Source organism: Ciona robusta, chromosome 8, assembly GCF_009617815.1.
Source record: "Ciona robusta chromosome 8, ASM961781v2".
NCBI lineage: Eukaryota > Metazoa > Chordata > Ascidiacea > Phlebobranchia > Cionidae > Ciona > Ciona robusta.
This window is the reverse complement of record NC_143242.1, coordinates 5,284,704-5,302,503: the sequence shown is the minus strand read 5'-3', so window position 1 is coordinate 5,302,503 and position 17,800 is coordinate 5,284,704. Positions and strand designations below refer to the sequence as shown.

General features: G+C 32.7%; 2 protein-coding genes across 6 annotated transcripts in view; one reads left to right on the top strand and one right to left on the bottom strand.

Moving 5' to 3' along the window:
• Window positions 1–35: 35 nt before the first annotated feature.
• LOC149732640 (mediator of RNA polymerase II transcription subunit 12-like protein) overlaps window positions 36–17,800 on the top strand; it is a 25,595-nt gene continuing 7,830 nt past the window's right edge. For 2 of the 5 annotated variants that reach the window (XM_089882465.1, XM_089882462.1), the window contains exons 1-31: window positions 36–202; window positions 639–758; window positions 1,205–1,318; window positions 1,632–1,760; window positions 2,132–2,255; window positions 2,766–2,980; window positions 3,598–3,714; window positions 4,039–4,157; window positions 4,610–4,891; window positions 5,238–5,332; window positions 5,640–5,788; window positions 6,210–6,326; window positions 6,687–6,876; window positions 7,451–7,585; window positions 7,709–7,812; window positions 8,227–8,333; window positions 8,679–8,829; window positions 9,161–9,305; window positions 9,700–9,877; window positions 10,527–10,760; window positions 11,071–11,178; window positions 11,635–11,775; window positions 13,694–13,858; window positions 14,253–14,391; window positions 14,697–14,859; window positions 15,341–15,508; window positions 16,000–16,142; window positions 16,673–16,767; window positions 16,977–17,085; window positions 17,142–17,293; window positions 17,379–17,523. In XM_089882465.1, coding sequence (XP_089738591.1) covers window positions 128–202; window positions 639–758; window positions 1,205–1,318; window positions 1,632–1,760; window positions 2,132–2,255; window positions 2,766–2,980; window positions 3,598–3,714; window positions 4,039–4,157; window positions 4,610–4,891; window positions 5,238–5,332; window positions 5,640–5,788; window positions 6,210–6,326; window positions 6,687–6,876; window positions 7,451–7,585; window positions 7,709–7,812; window positions 8,227–8,333; window positions 8,679–8,829; window positions 9,161–9,305; window positions 9,700–9,877; window positions 10,527–10,760; window positions 11,071–11,178; window positions 11,635–11,775; window positions 13,694–13,858; window positions 14,253–14,391; window positions 14,697–14,859; window positions 15,341–15,508; window positions 16,000–16,142; window positions 16,673–16,767; window positions 16,977–17,085; window positions 17,142–17,293; window positions 17,379–17,523 — 4,428 coding nt within the window. In that variant the 5' untranslated portion in view covers window positions 36–127. The remainder of the gene's footprint in view (window positions 203–638; window positions 759–1,204; window positions 1,319–1,631; window positions 1,761–2,131; window positions 2,256–2,765; window positions 2,981–3,597; window positions 3,715–4,038; window positions 4,158–4,609; window positions 4,892–5,237; window positions 5,333–5,639; window positions 5,789–6,209; window positions 6,327–6,686; window positions 6,877–7,450; window positions 7,586–7,708; window positions 7,813–8,226; window positions 8,334–8,678; window positions 8,830–9,160; window positions 9,306–9,699; window positions 9,878–10,526; window positions 10,761–11,070; window positions 11,179–11,634; window positions 11,776–13,693; window positions 13,859–14,252; window positions 14,392–14,696; window positions 14,860–15,340; window positions 15,509–15,999; window positions 16,143–16,672; window positions 16,768–16,976; window positions 17,086–17,141; window positions 17,294–17,378; window positions 17,524–17,800) is intronic. The other 3 variants (XM_089882466.1, XM_089882463.1, XM_089882464.1) reach the window with 3 other exon arrangements.
• Window positions 12,486–13,660, bottom strand: LOC149732641 (52 kDa repressor of the inhibitor of the protein kinase-like). The gene is made up of 2 exons (XM_089882508.1): window positions 12,835–13,660; window positions 12,486–12,769 (listed from the first exon to the last, which is right to left on the bottom strand). Exons 1-2 carry the CDS (start codon window positions 12,964–12,966, stop codon window positions 12,557–12,559), a joined length of 345 nt encoding a protein of 114 aa, XP_089738634.1. The 5' UTR covers window positions 12,967–13,660; the 3' UTR covers window positions 12,486–12,556.

Sequence of the window (17,800 nt, the reverse complement as noted above, 5' to 3'; positions counted from 1 at the left end):
ATTTACATTATATAACCCCAAATTTCTTATTTCAGGGTTGTCTACCCTCTTTCGAATAGGGTATATGTTTTGAATCTTAATGTGATATACAAGACAGGACTCCAAGGACTTATTGAGAAGTTAAAACATGTCTTTGCTAAGCTTCTACCAAAACAGATGGTTGTTAAGGCAAAGACTTGGACCTGCAGATGTTTACCCACAAGTAAAATACAAACGTTCTTAATATAGGTCTATTTTAGAGCTTCTAGCCTAAATCTAATGTATGGAATAGAGTAGGCACATAAAGTTTGGGGTAATGGCCAAATCTGGCCTAAATCTCATGCTCCATGACAAGCCACGCTAGTACTCTCCCACATAGAATAGAAATGAAAGTACCCATCCACTACGCTTCAATTTTAACCAACTCTATAATCATGCCTACCTCTATTGGCTGTCCTAAAATGAATGTAACTTGCTTTATCCTTGCTTAGCCGAAAAACAACTGTCGTTATCACACTGGTTTTCTGTTTTATACACCTCGTACCAGCTTATGAGTTACCATGTGGCATGTATGTTACTCTATACTGTGTAGGTGATTATGTTTTGAGTTAGTTGTATAAAAATATTTTAATATTCTTTAAAATTCAACCTTTACTTAGGAAGCAAAGCAAAAAGAAGATGAATTGACGTCAGTTAACGTTAAACAAGGTTTCATCAACCAACCCCCATTTAATGAGGAATATTCAAGTGCTCATCTTTATACAATTGATGCAAACAAGGTTGAATAATATTGGTGTTTGCTATAACAGGAGGGCTGCCTTGTACATATTATTGAATGTGTTAATTGGGCTTTCTTGTTGACTGTTGTATAACTACTGCAGATACAATTCAGAAAAATATTTTTTTTGTCTGTGTTACTGCAGATACAATTCAGAAAAATGTTTTTTTGTCTTTTTTGTATACACCAGTGCGTTAGTTGTAAAAGAGGATTTGTGTTGTACATTGTGTGTATTTTAGGTTAAGTTAAACTTTTCCTGGCAGAATTGGCAGGCACCTTAAACTATAGGAGAAATGCTGAACATTATTTACAATTACTTTTTTAGTTCTAACTAAGTTTTCTGTGATTATTTTGTAGTTTTTAACTATAACACATGCACCTATGTTTAAATATTTTTTAAATTTTATTTCGACAAATTACCATGTTGGAATTAATTTAATTTAATAGATAAATCAAAGCTTCAACCAAATTTTGACTCAAAAGCAAGTAGTCACAACTTTTAACGACGCAGGAGCTGGAAAACGACTCAAACCTCAAGTTTATAAAGAACAATTCTGGCTGGTAAGCTTTATCAAGGCTACAATTGATGTTGGACTTGCATAAAAAAATGCATGAAAAACCTATGATTTTTTTTATAAAAATAAACAGCTTTCAAAAAACCTAGTGCTTAAAAAGCATAATAATAAACAGTTTTTAAAATACTGTTAGTATTAAAATGAGAAGCGTAAAATTATTGGTTCTAGTTTTAACATTGTTTATGTGGTATCACAAAACTGTAGTAGCAAGAATTTTTTGTCATTGCTAATCTTTATTGTGCATTTGATTGTTTGAGCAATGCTATCTTAACATAGTGTAAAAATAAATCTTTCGATAGGTGCCAGTTATCAATGCCAAATGTCGGGTTCATTTACAAACTTGGTTCAAAGACTTAATTCGTGGAACAAGTTTGTTGAATTTATGCAGAAGAGTTCCTGTGTTTAGCAAGAAGGATGATTTGTTTCGAGTAAGTTGTATTTGATTCCTACAAAAAGTTACAAAGTGCATCTTGTACCTTTGTTATATTGACTGTAGTTGCCTGCCACGTAAAGACTATAAAATAAGTAGTAATTTAATAAATGTTAAACCCAGTGGTTTCTTCTTCTCTATGGCTTGTCTTAATTGTCAGCCATATATATATGTTAAAAATTCACCAAAATTATCAACTTAGTTGCTTACAAATGAGTAGGCATGAGGTGTATAAAGGTATTATGTAACAACTGTCATTTTTTTCTCCTTTTTTTAACACAAAAGAAAACAAAAAAATAACTGTCATTGCGCCTTCATACGGAGATTAACAAATAACTTTCAAACATTTAATTGTAAATCTTTTTTCAGACACTATCAGAATATGAAGTACCGATGGTCCGTGCAACATGGGTGATCAAAATAACATCTGCGTATCATCTCACACAAACTGATGCAAAAATTAAGAAAAGAGCGGCCAATGACCCAAATCTGGGTGGGTAATACAATAAAACTTTTGATTCAGTTATAATATTTAATACCTGTATGTTGGCCTACACAAAGCTTTTAAGTATTATTCCCATTATGACTATGGTTGGAATTGAAAATACTAATTAAAATCAAAAACTTTAAATTCGTTACATTGTCGCACTTGACGATTTTTTTTATGAAGTATTGGTTGTACGCCATTGTTTCAAAGGCTGTTTTGTTTTTTCAAAACTTTGGTGGTACCTTATAGTTAACCAGTTAACTTAGGTGGAGCATTAAAGTTAAGACCACATTTGGTTCATCTTTGTCTATGTATATATCAATAATTATGTAAAAATTTTTGTTGGTATATATGCCCTTTTAATTTAGGTTAAGGTAATGGCCAAATTTCGGCCTAAACCCAAAGCCTTGGACCTTAACCATATAGAATATACTGTATCTTATCCTATTCATAGTAGTATATTGCAATTTAAAATCAATATAGCAATTTTTCTCATAGTTTAATATTTCCATCTAGAATGGACACAAGCAATCTGCAGGTTTATGAGGGAACATTTGGTGAAATTAAACAACGACAATAATAATCAACCAAACAGCAATAGTTCAATGAATTTATCAAGTGGTATTGAAACTGTATGCAGTGTAATGAACAGCCAAACTATGCTAACTCGTGAAGATATTGAAGTTATGTTGAAATATATCAGTTGTTTGGCACATCACATGTATTCTGAGGTAATTGTATTGAATAAATGTAATTTATTTATTTTCGCATGGCGGGCAAAAACAGTAGATTTCCAAAGTTTTGCATAAAACATTGCAAATTTGCCGGCGCTGTGAAAAAAATACCCCTCCCCCCAAAAAATAATCACCCACAAAGTAACATACATGGTAACTCGTAAGCTGGCACCAGGTGTTAAACCTATGTGATAACGACTGTCGTTTTCCGGCCAAGCGATGATAAAGTAAGTTACATTCATTCATTCAATTTCGTTTTTTAAAACTAATGTTCTGTTTTATTTTATTTACCTCGTGCTCCTGTACGAGTTACCATGTATAGAAGGGGATGCTTTTTTTGTGGGTGATTTTTCTGTATGGGCAACAGTTTGGACAACCTGGTAGTAACCACTAAGTTAGAGCAATAACCAATAAGCGTAATGTCTTGTCCAATGACACACACATCCACAATTGTAGCAGCTTCGAGCATTAAGCCCGGTTGCTTTGGATCATATTGCAAACGCTTAACCACTGAGTTATGGGCACATTGCACCAGATACATATACTAATATATTATTTATTTAAAATAATATAATTGTACATGTACTGACATGAGTTTTCTTTGTATATTACAGGGCTTATTTGACCGAAATGAATTCTTATCATGGGTGGTTGATGAATTTGAATGTATTTCTCTATATGATGAAATTGCACTTAGTTATTTTGTTCCAATATTACAAAACTATATAGAGGTATTTTTTCTTAAATTATTTTAGGATAATTTTATTGTTACACAAAAAGAGCAGTAGCCTATTACATTTGTGTAATAAGTTAATAACTGTAATAAATTCTGCGAATTCGATGATCTGGTGCTGATATACTTTTCTTGTGTATACAGTAAGGATATGGTGCTACGAAAACGTAACAGACAAAAATTAACAAAAAGATAAAATATATTTTGCCTAAATGTCATCGTCAGTCTCTTATTTAAATAATGGGCATGTAAGTAGTCATATAAATCCTTTTTCGTTAAATAAATGTTCTTCTAATTTAATTTTTTTTTACGCCAATAACAGGAAGTGACCATGAATCAACTATTAGCGAGAAGAATGTCATTTGCTGCCGCACGCCATCTCAGTTGGTTATTTATTGAAGGAGCAAACTCAAGATCTCAATCCCCAGCTCTGCAGTCAGGGTTTAATATATATGTTGATTTCAATGCATGTTTTTTTTTAGTTTAATGTATTTGCACCTGCAAACTTTGGGGCAGGGATACACCATTGTTTTGAATTAAAAATGTTTGTCAGTCCATTATGGGTTACTCAAAACAATTTGGTAGAAAGTGTCCGTTTTTTAAAAGAAATAGTTGATCTTGTGTATTCTAATTTGGGACAGGCTTCAAAATACAGCTACGTTAAAAAAAATCTTTTTTTAGCATTTCAGTCTTGCCCATTACATGTGTGTTACATACATACATGGTAACTTGTAAGCTAGCATAGTTACATACATGGTAACTTGTAAGCTAGCATGAGATGTATGAAACAAAACACCCATGCTATAACAACTGCCCTTTCCAACCACGCTAGTTTAAAGCAAGTTACATTCATTCATATCATAAAAGTTTTACAAAATTTCTTTTTCATATAGGAATAACACTCCCGGCACTAGCACACCCCAACTCACACGCCCAACTTCGGTCCAACTTAAACAACAATGCCCCGAACACTTGCTGTCCATTGCCCATACCCTTGCATGTGTTATACAATGTACAGTTATAACATGTCCTGGTGCTTTGGTGTGGTATCAACCATTCGATGCAAAAGCAAGTGGTTCGCCATTAGATTTGCTCCCATGCGCGCCGTCGGACCTACCATTGCCTGATATACCTAAGTGGGATACTGAAGCACTCGAAACGGACAGATTAACCAGGTTAGAAAGTTTTAAAGCTTTAAAAGTACGTTAAAAATACTTTTTTTCTAAAAATGATAACTTTGCAAATTTTCTTGAACTAATAATACATTCTGCATCAAATAAGTTATAAAAAAAGACTTTAAAAAATGATAACTTCACAATTTTTTTAAACTAATTATACGTTTTTCAGCAAAAAAGTTACAATAATTTTGTTGAAATAAATACACATTCCGCAGCAAAAAAAGTACAAAAAGGTTCTAGTATTATCAAAATATCCGTAAAGTTAAAGCTGTGGTGTTTAAAAATCAGTTTATGGAGAAAGATACATTACAACCAAGCTATTATTATTTCTTTTTATTTATAGGTTACTACTTCAAGAGCAAGAGGCTGATATTGTTCGTAGATCAAGAGCTTCTGAGATGAAATGGTCAACTGATAAGTGCCAGGAGTCTACAACAGGTATGTAGAAACAAGGATTTTACTTGTTAATCGTTTGTTAAAATCTTTATGTAAAACAAGTATATAACACAAGTAAAAAATTAAAAAATTAAAAATAATTTTTTATGTATAAATATATATTACATACATTAGAATTGTAAAAACTGAATCTATGTATTATCTTAATAGTTGTAAAAAAATGATTGTTTTATATTAATTTAAAAAAAAGAATATATATGTATATAAATTGTAAAAAAACTTGATTGGACTTATGTTATATAATTCGTAAAAAAGTAAATATATATTTATATATTATATTTGTTAACAGGACACACGATTAACCGAGTGCTAAGTGCATTAGAAGCATTGGACAAACAACATTTTGATCGTCGACCTGCAGATTCATGGGGCGACCCGTTAGATTTACTTTATCATAAAATATTTGACCAAGGTCATGGTAAAGATGGAGACAACCAGGTACTATAAGAGGCACAATATAGACATCTTACAAAAAACACAATATAGAAATCTGACATAAAACACAATATAGAAATCTGACAAATAACGCAATAAAGAAATCTGACAAAAAGCAGAATATACTACACTATCACAATTGTATAATGTTTTTCTGGCAAAAAATTCAGCTACACTATCACAACTGTATAACTTTATTTTGATACCTGTTTGTGAGATATTAAATCGTTAATGCATTTTTACTCACTACCCATATGTACCCTGATTTTTCCAGGGTATGCATGCACAATTTGCACATCCATGTTATGCGCCAATGTCTTAAAATACCCAATTAATTTGACTATACTTTTGCTCTATGTTTTTTATAGACGCATAGCAGCATAGTAAAAGCACTGTTTCAGATATTTCAATCTTTTTTTTCCAGTTGACAAAATCGAGTGAAGATGCAGTTATAGGATTATTATGTGAATGGGCAATATCACCCAAGCGTTTGGGAGAACATAGAGCTGCTGTTGTTGCCAAACTACTTGAGTTACGACAGGTAATAGTTTGATTTTATAAACTTAAACTTAAAACTACAAAAACTTCATTTTTTCACTGTGTTTTATGTTATGTAGAAATGGATATTTGAAAAATTATAAAAACTTGTTTTAATTAAGGAACACATCGATTATAATTTTAAGATTGGATCCATAATTATTTCCTAAAAGTATTGTTGTCAACTACCAAAAAATATACTTTTGCTGTAATCAAACCTTGCTATTACCTAAACAAACATTAAAAAAAATGATTTTATATAAATTGTTTTTAATTTAAATTTTTAATCAAATTTTGTTTTAAAATTACAAATATTTTAGAAAAATTAAACAAAAATTAATTACGATCAAATTTTATAAAACAGTCGCACCATGAACAAGTTGAATATCCAGACACAACAATTGAGACGGACACCTCATTAAATACATCAGTTGGTGGGGTTATAAATACTTCAGCTCCAATCTACAACTACCAACCAAACAACCACACAAACAACGTACCATATTTCCAGAACCTTCTTTTCACTTTTTTAGACCAACAAGCTCCAGAATTAAGTATGAATATAATTTATATTATACTGCTATAGGAATCTTTACATATATTTTTACATGTATTGTTATAGGAATCTTTACATATAGTAGGGTGGGGGAAGATGGGACACCTTTAGCACATAACATCCAGATATTCTGATCGTGTTTTAAACAATTAACAATGGTCTATGAGAGTCATGAGGACATAGTTTCATACTTCTTTGAATGTTCTTTGTTTACTACTAAATGGGACGAGAAAATAGAGTTAAAAGTGTCCCATCTTCCCCCATCCTACCGTATATATTTTACATATGTTGCTGTAAAAATCAACTGCTTTTTCCATTTTTTGCACAATTTAATACATATTACTTATAGTCTCAAACTGTGTGTAAGTTTGCCCTAAAAACTTCTAATTTAAAATATTTTTGAGCCACAAGCATGTCAAGTAAGATGGTCTATGTTTTCATTCTTTTTATCTCCCCATTTGATAGTAAACAATAAACATTTACAACTAACTGTATTATCACCTCCAACAGTATCCATCTTACCCAACAGTACTATATAAAACTATACTACAATATTTTTTTTTTAAACTTAGAAAACCCTAAAGACGGTGAAGAAACTCAATCATTTAAAAATCTTGTTCTTCTATTCTCTGAACTGATTGAACATGATGTGTTTTCACATGATATCTACATGAACACACTCATATCACGAGGGGAAATCTCACCAGGTATTATGAAATTATTTAAATGTAAAAATATTCAAAACTATATTTTGCAAAAATATGTTTAATAATCAAAAAAATGTATATATTACATCGCAACAATTGAAAAACACAATTAAAATATTCCAGGCGACATTGGTCCACTACCTTCATTCAACACAGGCAGTGTTGATGGTCAAATGGATTCTAATCAGCATTTATCAAATCTACCAAACTTCAATAACAAACAGGTGGTATAAACATATTATGTATTATGTTGTTAAAAATCTCTGTATATAATTTTATTGCTGAATATTATCTACAAGCATGGTTGTCACAGCAAATTTATTTCTAAAATTTGTCCTTTTGACAAACAATACCCAGGTTATTACAGTATTTTTGCATTTAATCAATTTGGTACTGGTCCTCCATTTTTTTATTTTTTTTTTTGGTATTACCAAAACAGTTGTTCTTATGGAAATTAAAAAAAAATTCAAACGCTAGCAGTCTAGCACCCTTGTGGTTGAGACCAACTCTGATCTATATTTCAAACTCCAGACATTCTACACTGTAGGGCCACACTACATATTTTTGTAGCAAATTTTAATTTTTGTGGGTATTTTTTTTCTTAGTTTTCTTTAAAATTGTCATTGTTTTTTTTCTTCCAGGAAGTAAAAATGGAGGAAGAAGATCCTCGATGTCCGGATGTTGGTTCAATGGACTTCCTTACATCCAATGAAAGCGTCTTTAGTCCTGGTGAATGTCGCAGTGACAGGTAAAGACAAGTATATCTTGTTTACCATTATTAACAGTTCTTTTTTTGTGAGGTCCTGTGAGCGCGATGTCCTGTGGTGCAGTATAAAATAAGACCTGGAACTGGCAAAGCTGTAAATAAATAAAGCGACATTACAAAAAGTATTTTTAACACCCCCTTTTATGAACCAAGTAATGAATGGTGAAAAATGCTCTTTTTCACACATGATTTAAGCATATCATGGAAAAAAAATAAAATGTTGTTTTTAAAATATATATTTTAAAATGTTCTTTTCTCTATGCTACAGTTGGCTCTTTTTTCCAAAACGTATATAAAACCGGTTAGTAACACACACTCTGTTCACAGACATTTCTTGGATGCGGTTCGTTCCTCTATGGAAAACCCGAATAAATCGTCAGCGAATTTTGACGCTTCCGATGGAAGTTATTCAAATATATGGGGACATGGGCAACCTCGTCATGTTCAGTATCTCATGCATTTCCCCATTTCATTTCAAGTAATTTTACAATTTTTGACAAATTTTTATTAAAATATTAAATTTTGTTGATTTAAAAAAATGTTTACTTTTTTAGTAAAACATTTTTTACCCTAAATGTGTTAGCAATTTTCGTTTTTTATTGATGTAGACGACCTGAAATAGGATTTCTGGCTTTGAAATTTGTAAAAAAAAATATAAATTTCTGGCATTGAAACTTGTAAAAATAAATTTAATTTTTGGCTTTAAAATTTTTAAAAAATATCATTTTTGGGTATGAATAAAAATGTAATTTGACTATAAATATAAATTTTCAAGAAACAATTTAAATGATTTCAATATTAAACTTTAGGAGGATGGAATGACACAGGAATGGAACCAGAGGTTGATGGTTTTATATGGTGCTGGTAGGTTGAAGACTGAAGTCAAACGTGCGGTTCGTAAAGTTACAAGACATCTTACTAAACTTGTTCAATGCAAGAGAACTATGGATGATGGTAAACTATGGAACACTGAATTCTTTTTAATATATTACATGGGTTTTTCTAAATTGTGTAGGTTTTTCTATTTATTTTATTTAAATAAATTACATAGGTTTTTCTATATTACCTACGCTTTTCTAAAAAAAAATCCAAAAAAAAAGTCGTCTATCTTACAGCTATAATAATTTTTTTTTTTAATAACATTACATCCTAATATTCTATAACATCATATTTCAATCAAGCTTGAAACACGCAAATACACTTTATTTTCATATGAAACTTAAGCTTAGGCTGAAGTACTTGCATTTTTACTGCTTTATCTTACATTCAATGACATTGTATCTCAATATCCTCCAAGTTTATAAGTCACTTTCATTTCTGACCACACAAAACACTTCATACTCCTCAGGTGTAGACACCAATCCTACTTTAACTCCCAGTGGAAAGAAAATAAAGAAATCACCAAAATCCTCTCATATCGAACTGTTATTGCGATATCGAGTTCTTTCTTATTTTGACCAACACATGATCACATCAACTGTGGCCAAATCACTTTTAACAGCAATCAACAACTATATAGCTGGCAGGTTAGTTATTTAGGTTTTATTCTGTGAGGGTGAGGTCCTTCCGTGTGGCATGCCATAGTACATGGGATTTAAGCAACAGTTGGCCAAATTACCCCAACAGCCAGGGTGCTGCCATAGTTTTGGTTGTTGAGGTTGTTGTCTTGGCAAGATAATATATATCGGTCATCCCCCAAAAAATCGGATCTAAAATTCTTGCTGAAGAGTAGCATGCCCAGGTTTTAGAGACTGTTGTTTCCAAAGAGGAAAGAATAAATAACTTACATTTATTCAATAATGGCATTTATACTTTTGTTTTGGGCAAGACACCTGACCGTGATTGCTCGAACCGTAATGGTTTGTGGAAATAGTCAACCATACAGAGAAAAAAACAAAATAACAGTTCTTATAAATTTCCCACTAGATTTATTTCTATGTTAACATTTAATGGTAAAACAGCAGTGGTGTATGAGTTGTCTAAACTTTCAGCCATACATAAAAATCGCTAAGAATTAATCACGAAAAAGTTAAAATAGGGTATATAGTGTATAAAAACAGAGCACCCATGTTTTTACTTTTAAAGTTATAAAAATCAAAAAAAAATCACCAAAAAAGAAAACAGAACACCCGTGTTTATACTTTGAAGTTGCATTCATTCATCTTCATTTATCAGATCATCATGTCTTCCTCGTTTGGAAGTTGTTCTTCTTCTTTTTGATCTCATGGAGGAAGCGTTAAATGTTGGAGGACTTGTAAGGACTGCCGTTGCCATAGCAACTCGCTTGGCTGATCTAGCCAATGAGATTCAGCGTAGAAAAGCAGAAACCAACAGTTTGAATGTTGAATATGTTTGGTATACAACCGAACTTTCACTTGCTGTTGTATCAGTATTGAGACATTATATAAGGTAAATCATAGGCAACAAACCAAACCTGGGGTGGCATAGTAGGCAGGCCTACTCAGAGTGTTTTGCATTGCATTAATCAGTAAACATTAAACAATAAAACAAAATTTGGAAATCTTTTGTTAAAATAATTTAAAGCAAAATTCTTTTATTTCAGTATAATTTTTTTCTTCTTTACATTTTAATTAAAATGTTTTAGTAATAGATTTTTATTTGTTAAGCTATTAAAAATAACTATTTTATTACAGTTAAGTAAGAATATATTTTTATTCCAATAGTACAAAACCCTAAGTTTTTGTTCATTTGTTTAAAGTTTTCTGACACTCAACATGGATCTTACATTCAATGCATTTGAAGGACTACTTGATGCAACGAAACAATCTTGCATCTCGAACCCAACACAGTGCGCATCTGCTGATAGGTAACTATGTTATCATTTATTTCATGTTTCTATGTGGGTCATCTAGTTTTGGGTTAAATAGACCAACTCTGGTCTAAATCTCTTTTTTGGGGTAAATAGACCAACTCTGGCCTAAATCTTTTTTTTGGTTAAATGGACCAACTTTGGCCTAAATATCTTTTTTTGGGTTAAGTAGACCAACTCTGACTCAAATCCCTTTTTTATATAAAGTCTCTGTTTACCATTATTCTGTTGTGTTATCGCATCAATGTACATCTTTGAGACCAGATAATACAATAGCAAGCCATGAGGCAGAATTTCATATGGGTGACGCTATATAGAAAGCCAAGGATATATAGGTCAAAGTTGCCACAGTAACTAATAGGGCATAGTAACATTATACATTGTAAAGACATACTAAGCTCTAGAGTAATTAAGTACATATCAGTAGTTGTGTTAAAATTTAATTTTTTGCAGGAGTGTCCTGGTATTTTTATATGATCTTTATACATCGTTTGGTTACATACGATCACAACGATCTGAAGCATTTGGTGGATACGTTGCGAGTGTTAGGCAAGCTCTCTGTTCAACTAAGAAACCAGCTACAACAAATTGCAGGTTATTGTAATGTTTAATTTATTTCACTGAACCAAGAAATGGTTCTGTTATTTTAGGCTAGTAAATATAACTTTTTTTAACTTTTGAGTCGTATATATATAACTGTGTGGGTAAATCTATTTTTGAATTATGTTTTTCGTTATTATTCTTTCTTTGTCTGACAGTTTTAACAACCTTTAAAACACTGTGTTAAAGCAATTTCTGTTAATTGTTTTGCTCAAAAGCACACACGCCAAAATTGGTAGCAGCATCAAGCCTTGAAGTCTATGAGCTTTACCTGTTCTTGTATAAAAATAGAAACCAGAAAGCAATATTTTTAATTTGTGTGTTTTAGCAATAAAACTGGAAAATGGTTAAACATTATTATTAATTTACAGAATTAGTAAAGTTTGGAAATTTATCTAGATTTATTAAGAAAATATATCTAGATTTATTTAAAAGGTACAGTGGCGCAGCCAGGGGGGGGGTTTCGGGGGTCGCGACCCCCCCCTTTTATAAAAAAAAAAAAAAAAATTTAAAAAAAAAAATTTTTTTTTTGAGAATTGAAAATTAAAATTTTTTTTTTTTGAGAATTACAAATTTTTTTTATGCGGCTATGACTTTGAAAACGTATAGGTTCGTTTTAATTAAAACATGCACTACGTCGAGGCTGTGGACTATGCTTCTGAAATCTGATAATATCGTTTTTCAACCAACAAAACCAACAAACCTTTAACGAAAACGAGATTTTTATTACGCGATAACGTAAGTATCAAATGTTTTTTGTATACAAAGAATACGTTTACACAAGTAACTTTAGTCTTCTTGCTTTTTGCTGACTAAACTGCATAACAATTTCGTCAGAATCGATATTAACGTCCCGATGAACTGCGAGCAATGCCAGACCGTTTAGGCGTTCCTGTCCCATTGTGCTGCGAAGGTATGTTTTCAACAGTTTTAACTTTGAAAACGATCTTTCCGACGATGATGTTGTTACAGGAAGGGTCGCTATTATCTAAAAAATACAAATCGTTCGTGGATAAAGGTCACTTAACGAAAAAGAAATAACGCGCTACTTACTTTCAGAAGTGTATGTATATTTGGAAAGAACTGAGGATTAGCGGAAGCCAATGAAGTTAAAATATCTACTGGCAGGCTGCCAACGTCTGAATTCTTCCACTTATTTTGCCAGAAAGTTATTTCAGCCCCCATATCTTTAACGTTTCAATAATTGAATTAGCAAGCGCATGTCCTGACATATTTTCCACAGCCACAAAACCCAAGAAGTCTTCTCTAATTTCTGGTTTATTGTCGTTGGCCACCTCCACATAACGGACACAAATAGACAGTTGTTCGATTAGCGAAACATCGCTAGTTTCGTCTGCTAGAACTGAGTAAAAGACCGCATCTTTCACCTTGTTCACGATGCATTGCCGAATGCTGCTCTCGTCGTTATGGACTTGCCAACTAATGTAGGTTGCATTACGCGGGGAAGTTTTAATGTGATCTAACAATATTTTATCTCCAGAAGAATATTTAACAATATTTTATCTCTTTTGTCCCCAATATTGACCTCAATGTTTGACGTCGCGTGCTAACTTTCCCACAACGTGGTCCGAGATTTCTCCCGTTCAGAATAAAGAAACATTATATCGCTCTAAATTAGTGTCCGAGATTTCTCCCGTTCAGAATAAAGAAACATTATATCGCTCTAAATTAGTGTCCGAGATTTCTCCCGTTCAGAATAAAGAAACATTATATCGCTCTAAATTAGTGTCCGAGATTTCTTCCGTCCGTTCAGAATAAAGAAAGGGGGGTGGGGTTTTCAAGCGAGAAGGGGGGGGTTTTGAAAAAAATTTTTCGCGCCTTACGGCGCGATTGAAAACCCCCCCTTTTTTTTTTCCTGGCTGCGCCACTGAAAAGGTATGTCTTTATTTAGATATGATCAAACTTTTCTTCAAAGTTTCATCGACGACCCAATGGCTCAATCCCCATTGTCAGTGGCTGAAAAATACAGTGGTTTATTACAAGATGTATCGCGCAGATACAGCTTTGTGTGTTCCGCTGTTATCACAGTCTGTAATGGACATCAAGACTTTGAAAAGTGAGTATTTCTCTTGATGGTGTGCCATCTAGACTGTATAAGAAAACACTGTATATTTTATATTTTTCATTTTCATAGTATTTTATATATAATTTTACCCTCACATTGAATTGCCCCTAATTTTTTTTAATTACTAATTACAAACTCAAATGGTAACAGAGTTTACATGCATTACTAAAATCTATGAAACTCGATTTAAATGTAACTGGCAATCTTTATTTTTTGCCATATACACCTATTGGCCATTACATTTACTATCCTATTCTATGTGGGTAAGGTCTTTCAGCATTGCATGCCATAGGTCCTAGGATATAGGCCAAGATTGGCCTGTTACCCCAAAATACATACCACACGTCCACACATAGATACTCAAATATTTAATTTAACCTTACAGAGTAAATGCACTTGCTGTTTTATGTGCTGAAATGAATGCCAGATGTAATGAGTTGAGTTCCGAATGGCTGGGAGTGTTAAGAGCTCTATGTTTCTCCTCGTGTACCGTCAACTTTAATGACGTTCTCTTAATAGTTGAGGTAAATTAGTTTAAATTTATTTGCTTTTGAAACTTGAGTTTATTATTTTCAATTTTGTCAAACAATAACCTAATAGTTTTAATTTATAGGGCTGAGGTTTCCCGGCAAGCCGCACCATATGGGACCTCTCTTAAGCCAGAGTTGGCCCATTACCATTGTAGGCGAAATAGGTGTCTCTTATATTATACAATTTGCTAGACTTGATTTTTGACTATTATTTAATTTCGTAGCACCAGATCCTGTTGACTTTTAGAACCACTGGTCTAAATTTTGTCCGAACTAATTACTTTTACTTTATTCCGTAGGCTGGAGATGCTCAAATCCGAGATCCTTTATCTCTATTTACAGCAGTGTTAATAGCAAGAGGTTGTTTATCATTAGAAGATGTTATACAGCATGTGGCTATCCCTTCACTACTTGCTGCTTGTAAAAGTCGAACTTCACCAGATTTACCAAACCCTGATACAAGTATGTTAAATATTAATAATTTTAGAATATTGTAAACAAAAAAAAATAATTTATTATTTTTTATTTTTTTTTTTAATTTGAAGTATGCAGTTATCATTTACAAGTTGTAAGCAGAAGTTAAACTTAATAATAAAAGATTAATAATTTCAGTATCTTATAAAAAAAAAAATTTGTAGATGGTTGTTCTCTATAGTCAGTAAGTTGTCACTACAGTTACTTAGGAAGTGCTTTGAGTTTACAAAAATGCAGTAGTCAGAAATATGGTAACTGGTAAACAGGCACGAGGTGTATGAAACAGATTACCCATGTTATATTGACTGTCTTTTCCTGCTAGACTGCCTCAAAAATAAAAAAATAAAAAAGTTATCCATAATTGCAAATTTGCTTCATACACCTCGAAAAATTGCAAAAAATTATTCAGTCAAAATAGCCAAATCATACAATTTAAAGTAAGTTAAATAACATTTTCAAACTCTTCCAGGTGCCAGGCTGACCTGTCACCTTCTGCTTCAGTTATTTAAAGCTCCAAGTTCAAATAAATCAAGTTTCCGTCTTCCATTTTCATCCGACCGTCATCTTCTTGCAGCTGCCCAACACAGTATAGCAGTTGGTGCTGTACTTGCTGTGTTGAAGGGAGTGCTTAAACTAGGTTGGTAAATGCATTTTAATGCTAACAACTCTTTGTTTACCAGTGGCTCTTTTAACATTTCCTTACTGCAGAGCTTTCAGATCACCAACCAATTTTCACATTTCTCTAGAATTGCCTATATAGAGTATACCTAACTAACCTTAATGATTCAGCAACACCGCCCCCCTAAAAACAGTTCTTGTACCCCCTACTTAAGGTACTGGGTTCAATGCTTGGCGCCGACACTGGTTGGGCGTATATGTCCTTGGGCAAGACACGTAACAGACATTGCCTCAACCCAGTGGTCGCTAACGGGTTGTCTAAATTATCAGCCATATATAAAAACAATCAACTGCAAAGTTATATAAAACATGGTAGCTCGTAAGCTGACACGAGGTGTATCACACAAAACACCGTGGTATAAGAACTGTTGTTTTTAGGCCATGCGAGGATACAGCAAGTTACACATACAAAAAAAATGATTTATGACAGACTTGTGTATTTAAACACAGGTGATGCAAGGCTATCAAGTGGTAAGAATGCTTTCTCTCACGAAAGTGAACTTTGTGTGACAAGTTTCTTGAAACCAATTGGAAATTTGGATGATTTTGACGACCTTCATATGACTGGTGGACAGGATATTAAAAATCGGAAGGTATATTTTGTTTACCTTATTTTTTCAACATTTTTGTGCTTAATATGAAGTACAGTAAAGCTTACAAAATTGATTTAATGTAACATTTTAAATATTAAAAGTATTTTTAGTTTTTAGATATCAAAAATACACAAAAAATGTATTTATTTAACATAATATTTTGTGCACAGTTAAAATGTCTTTAGTTTTACAGTTTTCTAAAATACACTCCAACAAATCAGACATATTAGTGTTTTAAAAAATTCTTAAATTTTCTTAAATAATATAAAAAAAATAAGTCAAACACATAAACCTTGTTTTCATTGATGTAGTTTTATTTCCTTGTATAATTGCTGTAAAGTTAGTAGTTGGGTTTATGGCAACACCCTTACAACACAAGCACATGTTTAGAATGAATGACCATCAAGGTCAGATAGTAGACCTGTTAAAAAAGGGAAAAAGGCAAAATCAATGATGCTGAACATAAATGCTCATGATACAATAGGAATTAAAACAAACTTAACAATTGTAATACTTACATTCCGATACAGAGTGGCCCATCTTCTTCCATGGACGGAGCAAGTTTGAGTGAATTTGCCAAACACGCCGTTCGTGTTATTTGTTCACAACAATGGGTTCGTGAAAAGTAAGTTTTTTTATTATATTATTCCCAACTTTTCCTGGGAGGCAGGAATATTTAGGTGTACAGTCTTTTAGAAAAATATTTTTACTGTTCAATGATTAATGCCGTGCAGAAATTTTGGGGATCTGCCTGCCCACCCTGCCATCCCTATGTTTATTACTATTCGGCGCTTATTATTTAAGCATTTGTATTATTCTAATGTTGATGTTTAGATGTTTAAAAGATCCTGTGATGGATTTACTTATGGACCAAGTACTTACAAGAGAGCAGAGACAAAATCTCATTCAACTTATTTGTTACCCGGAAAATCTTCTTCAGGTTGTCTGTGTTTATTTTTTGACAAATTATCTCGAATTTATTGAATTTTTTTGGTCTAGAAACTCTCGGGACTTAGTAATGAGCCAAGAAAATACGTTGTGAGCGTTTTGAGTGGTATGACGCGATGGACTTTCAGACAATGTCTCCTTGAATTGCAAGTCATGCTTAGACAGTCACCACAAGAAAAGAGTTTGCCTGAACATATTGCTAAGTATGTGTGTCTTTGTGTGGGATATTTTTATGTATGGTAGAGTGGGAAGTTGGGACACCTTTTTCCTTCTATTTTCCCGTTGCAGAGCCACAATTGAAGTTTTCCAACAGCAACAACAACAGCAGAATCTCGATTCGACAAAAGAAAGAAAATCTTCGCTTACTGGTCCAGAACTTGATCGTTGCAATGTATGGCTGGTAGCCCCACTTGTTAGTAAACTACCATCACAGGTTAGTGGGTATAATGGTATAACTATTCTATTTTCGAGATTATTTTCTTGTATTCTATGTGGTTGAGGTCCACAGCCTGGCACAACATGGGTTCCAGGGTTTAGACCAGGTTTGGCCCATTTTCCAACACCCAGGGTGCTACCACATGCACCTCACCAGATTTTGTATATACATCACCAGGGTTTACTTAATGTAGTTTTATAAACATGTTTTCCAACTAACAAATAATCAAGAAATTATTATTGCAAAAAAATTTATGAAAAGACAATAGCAGTTT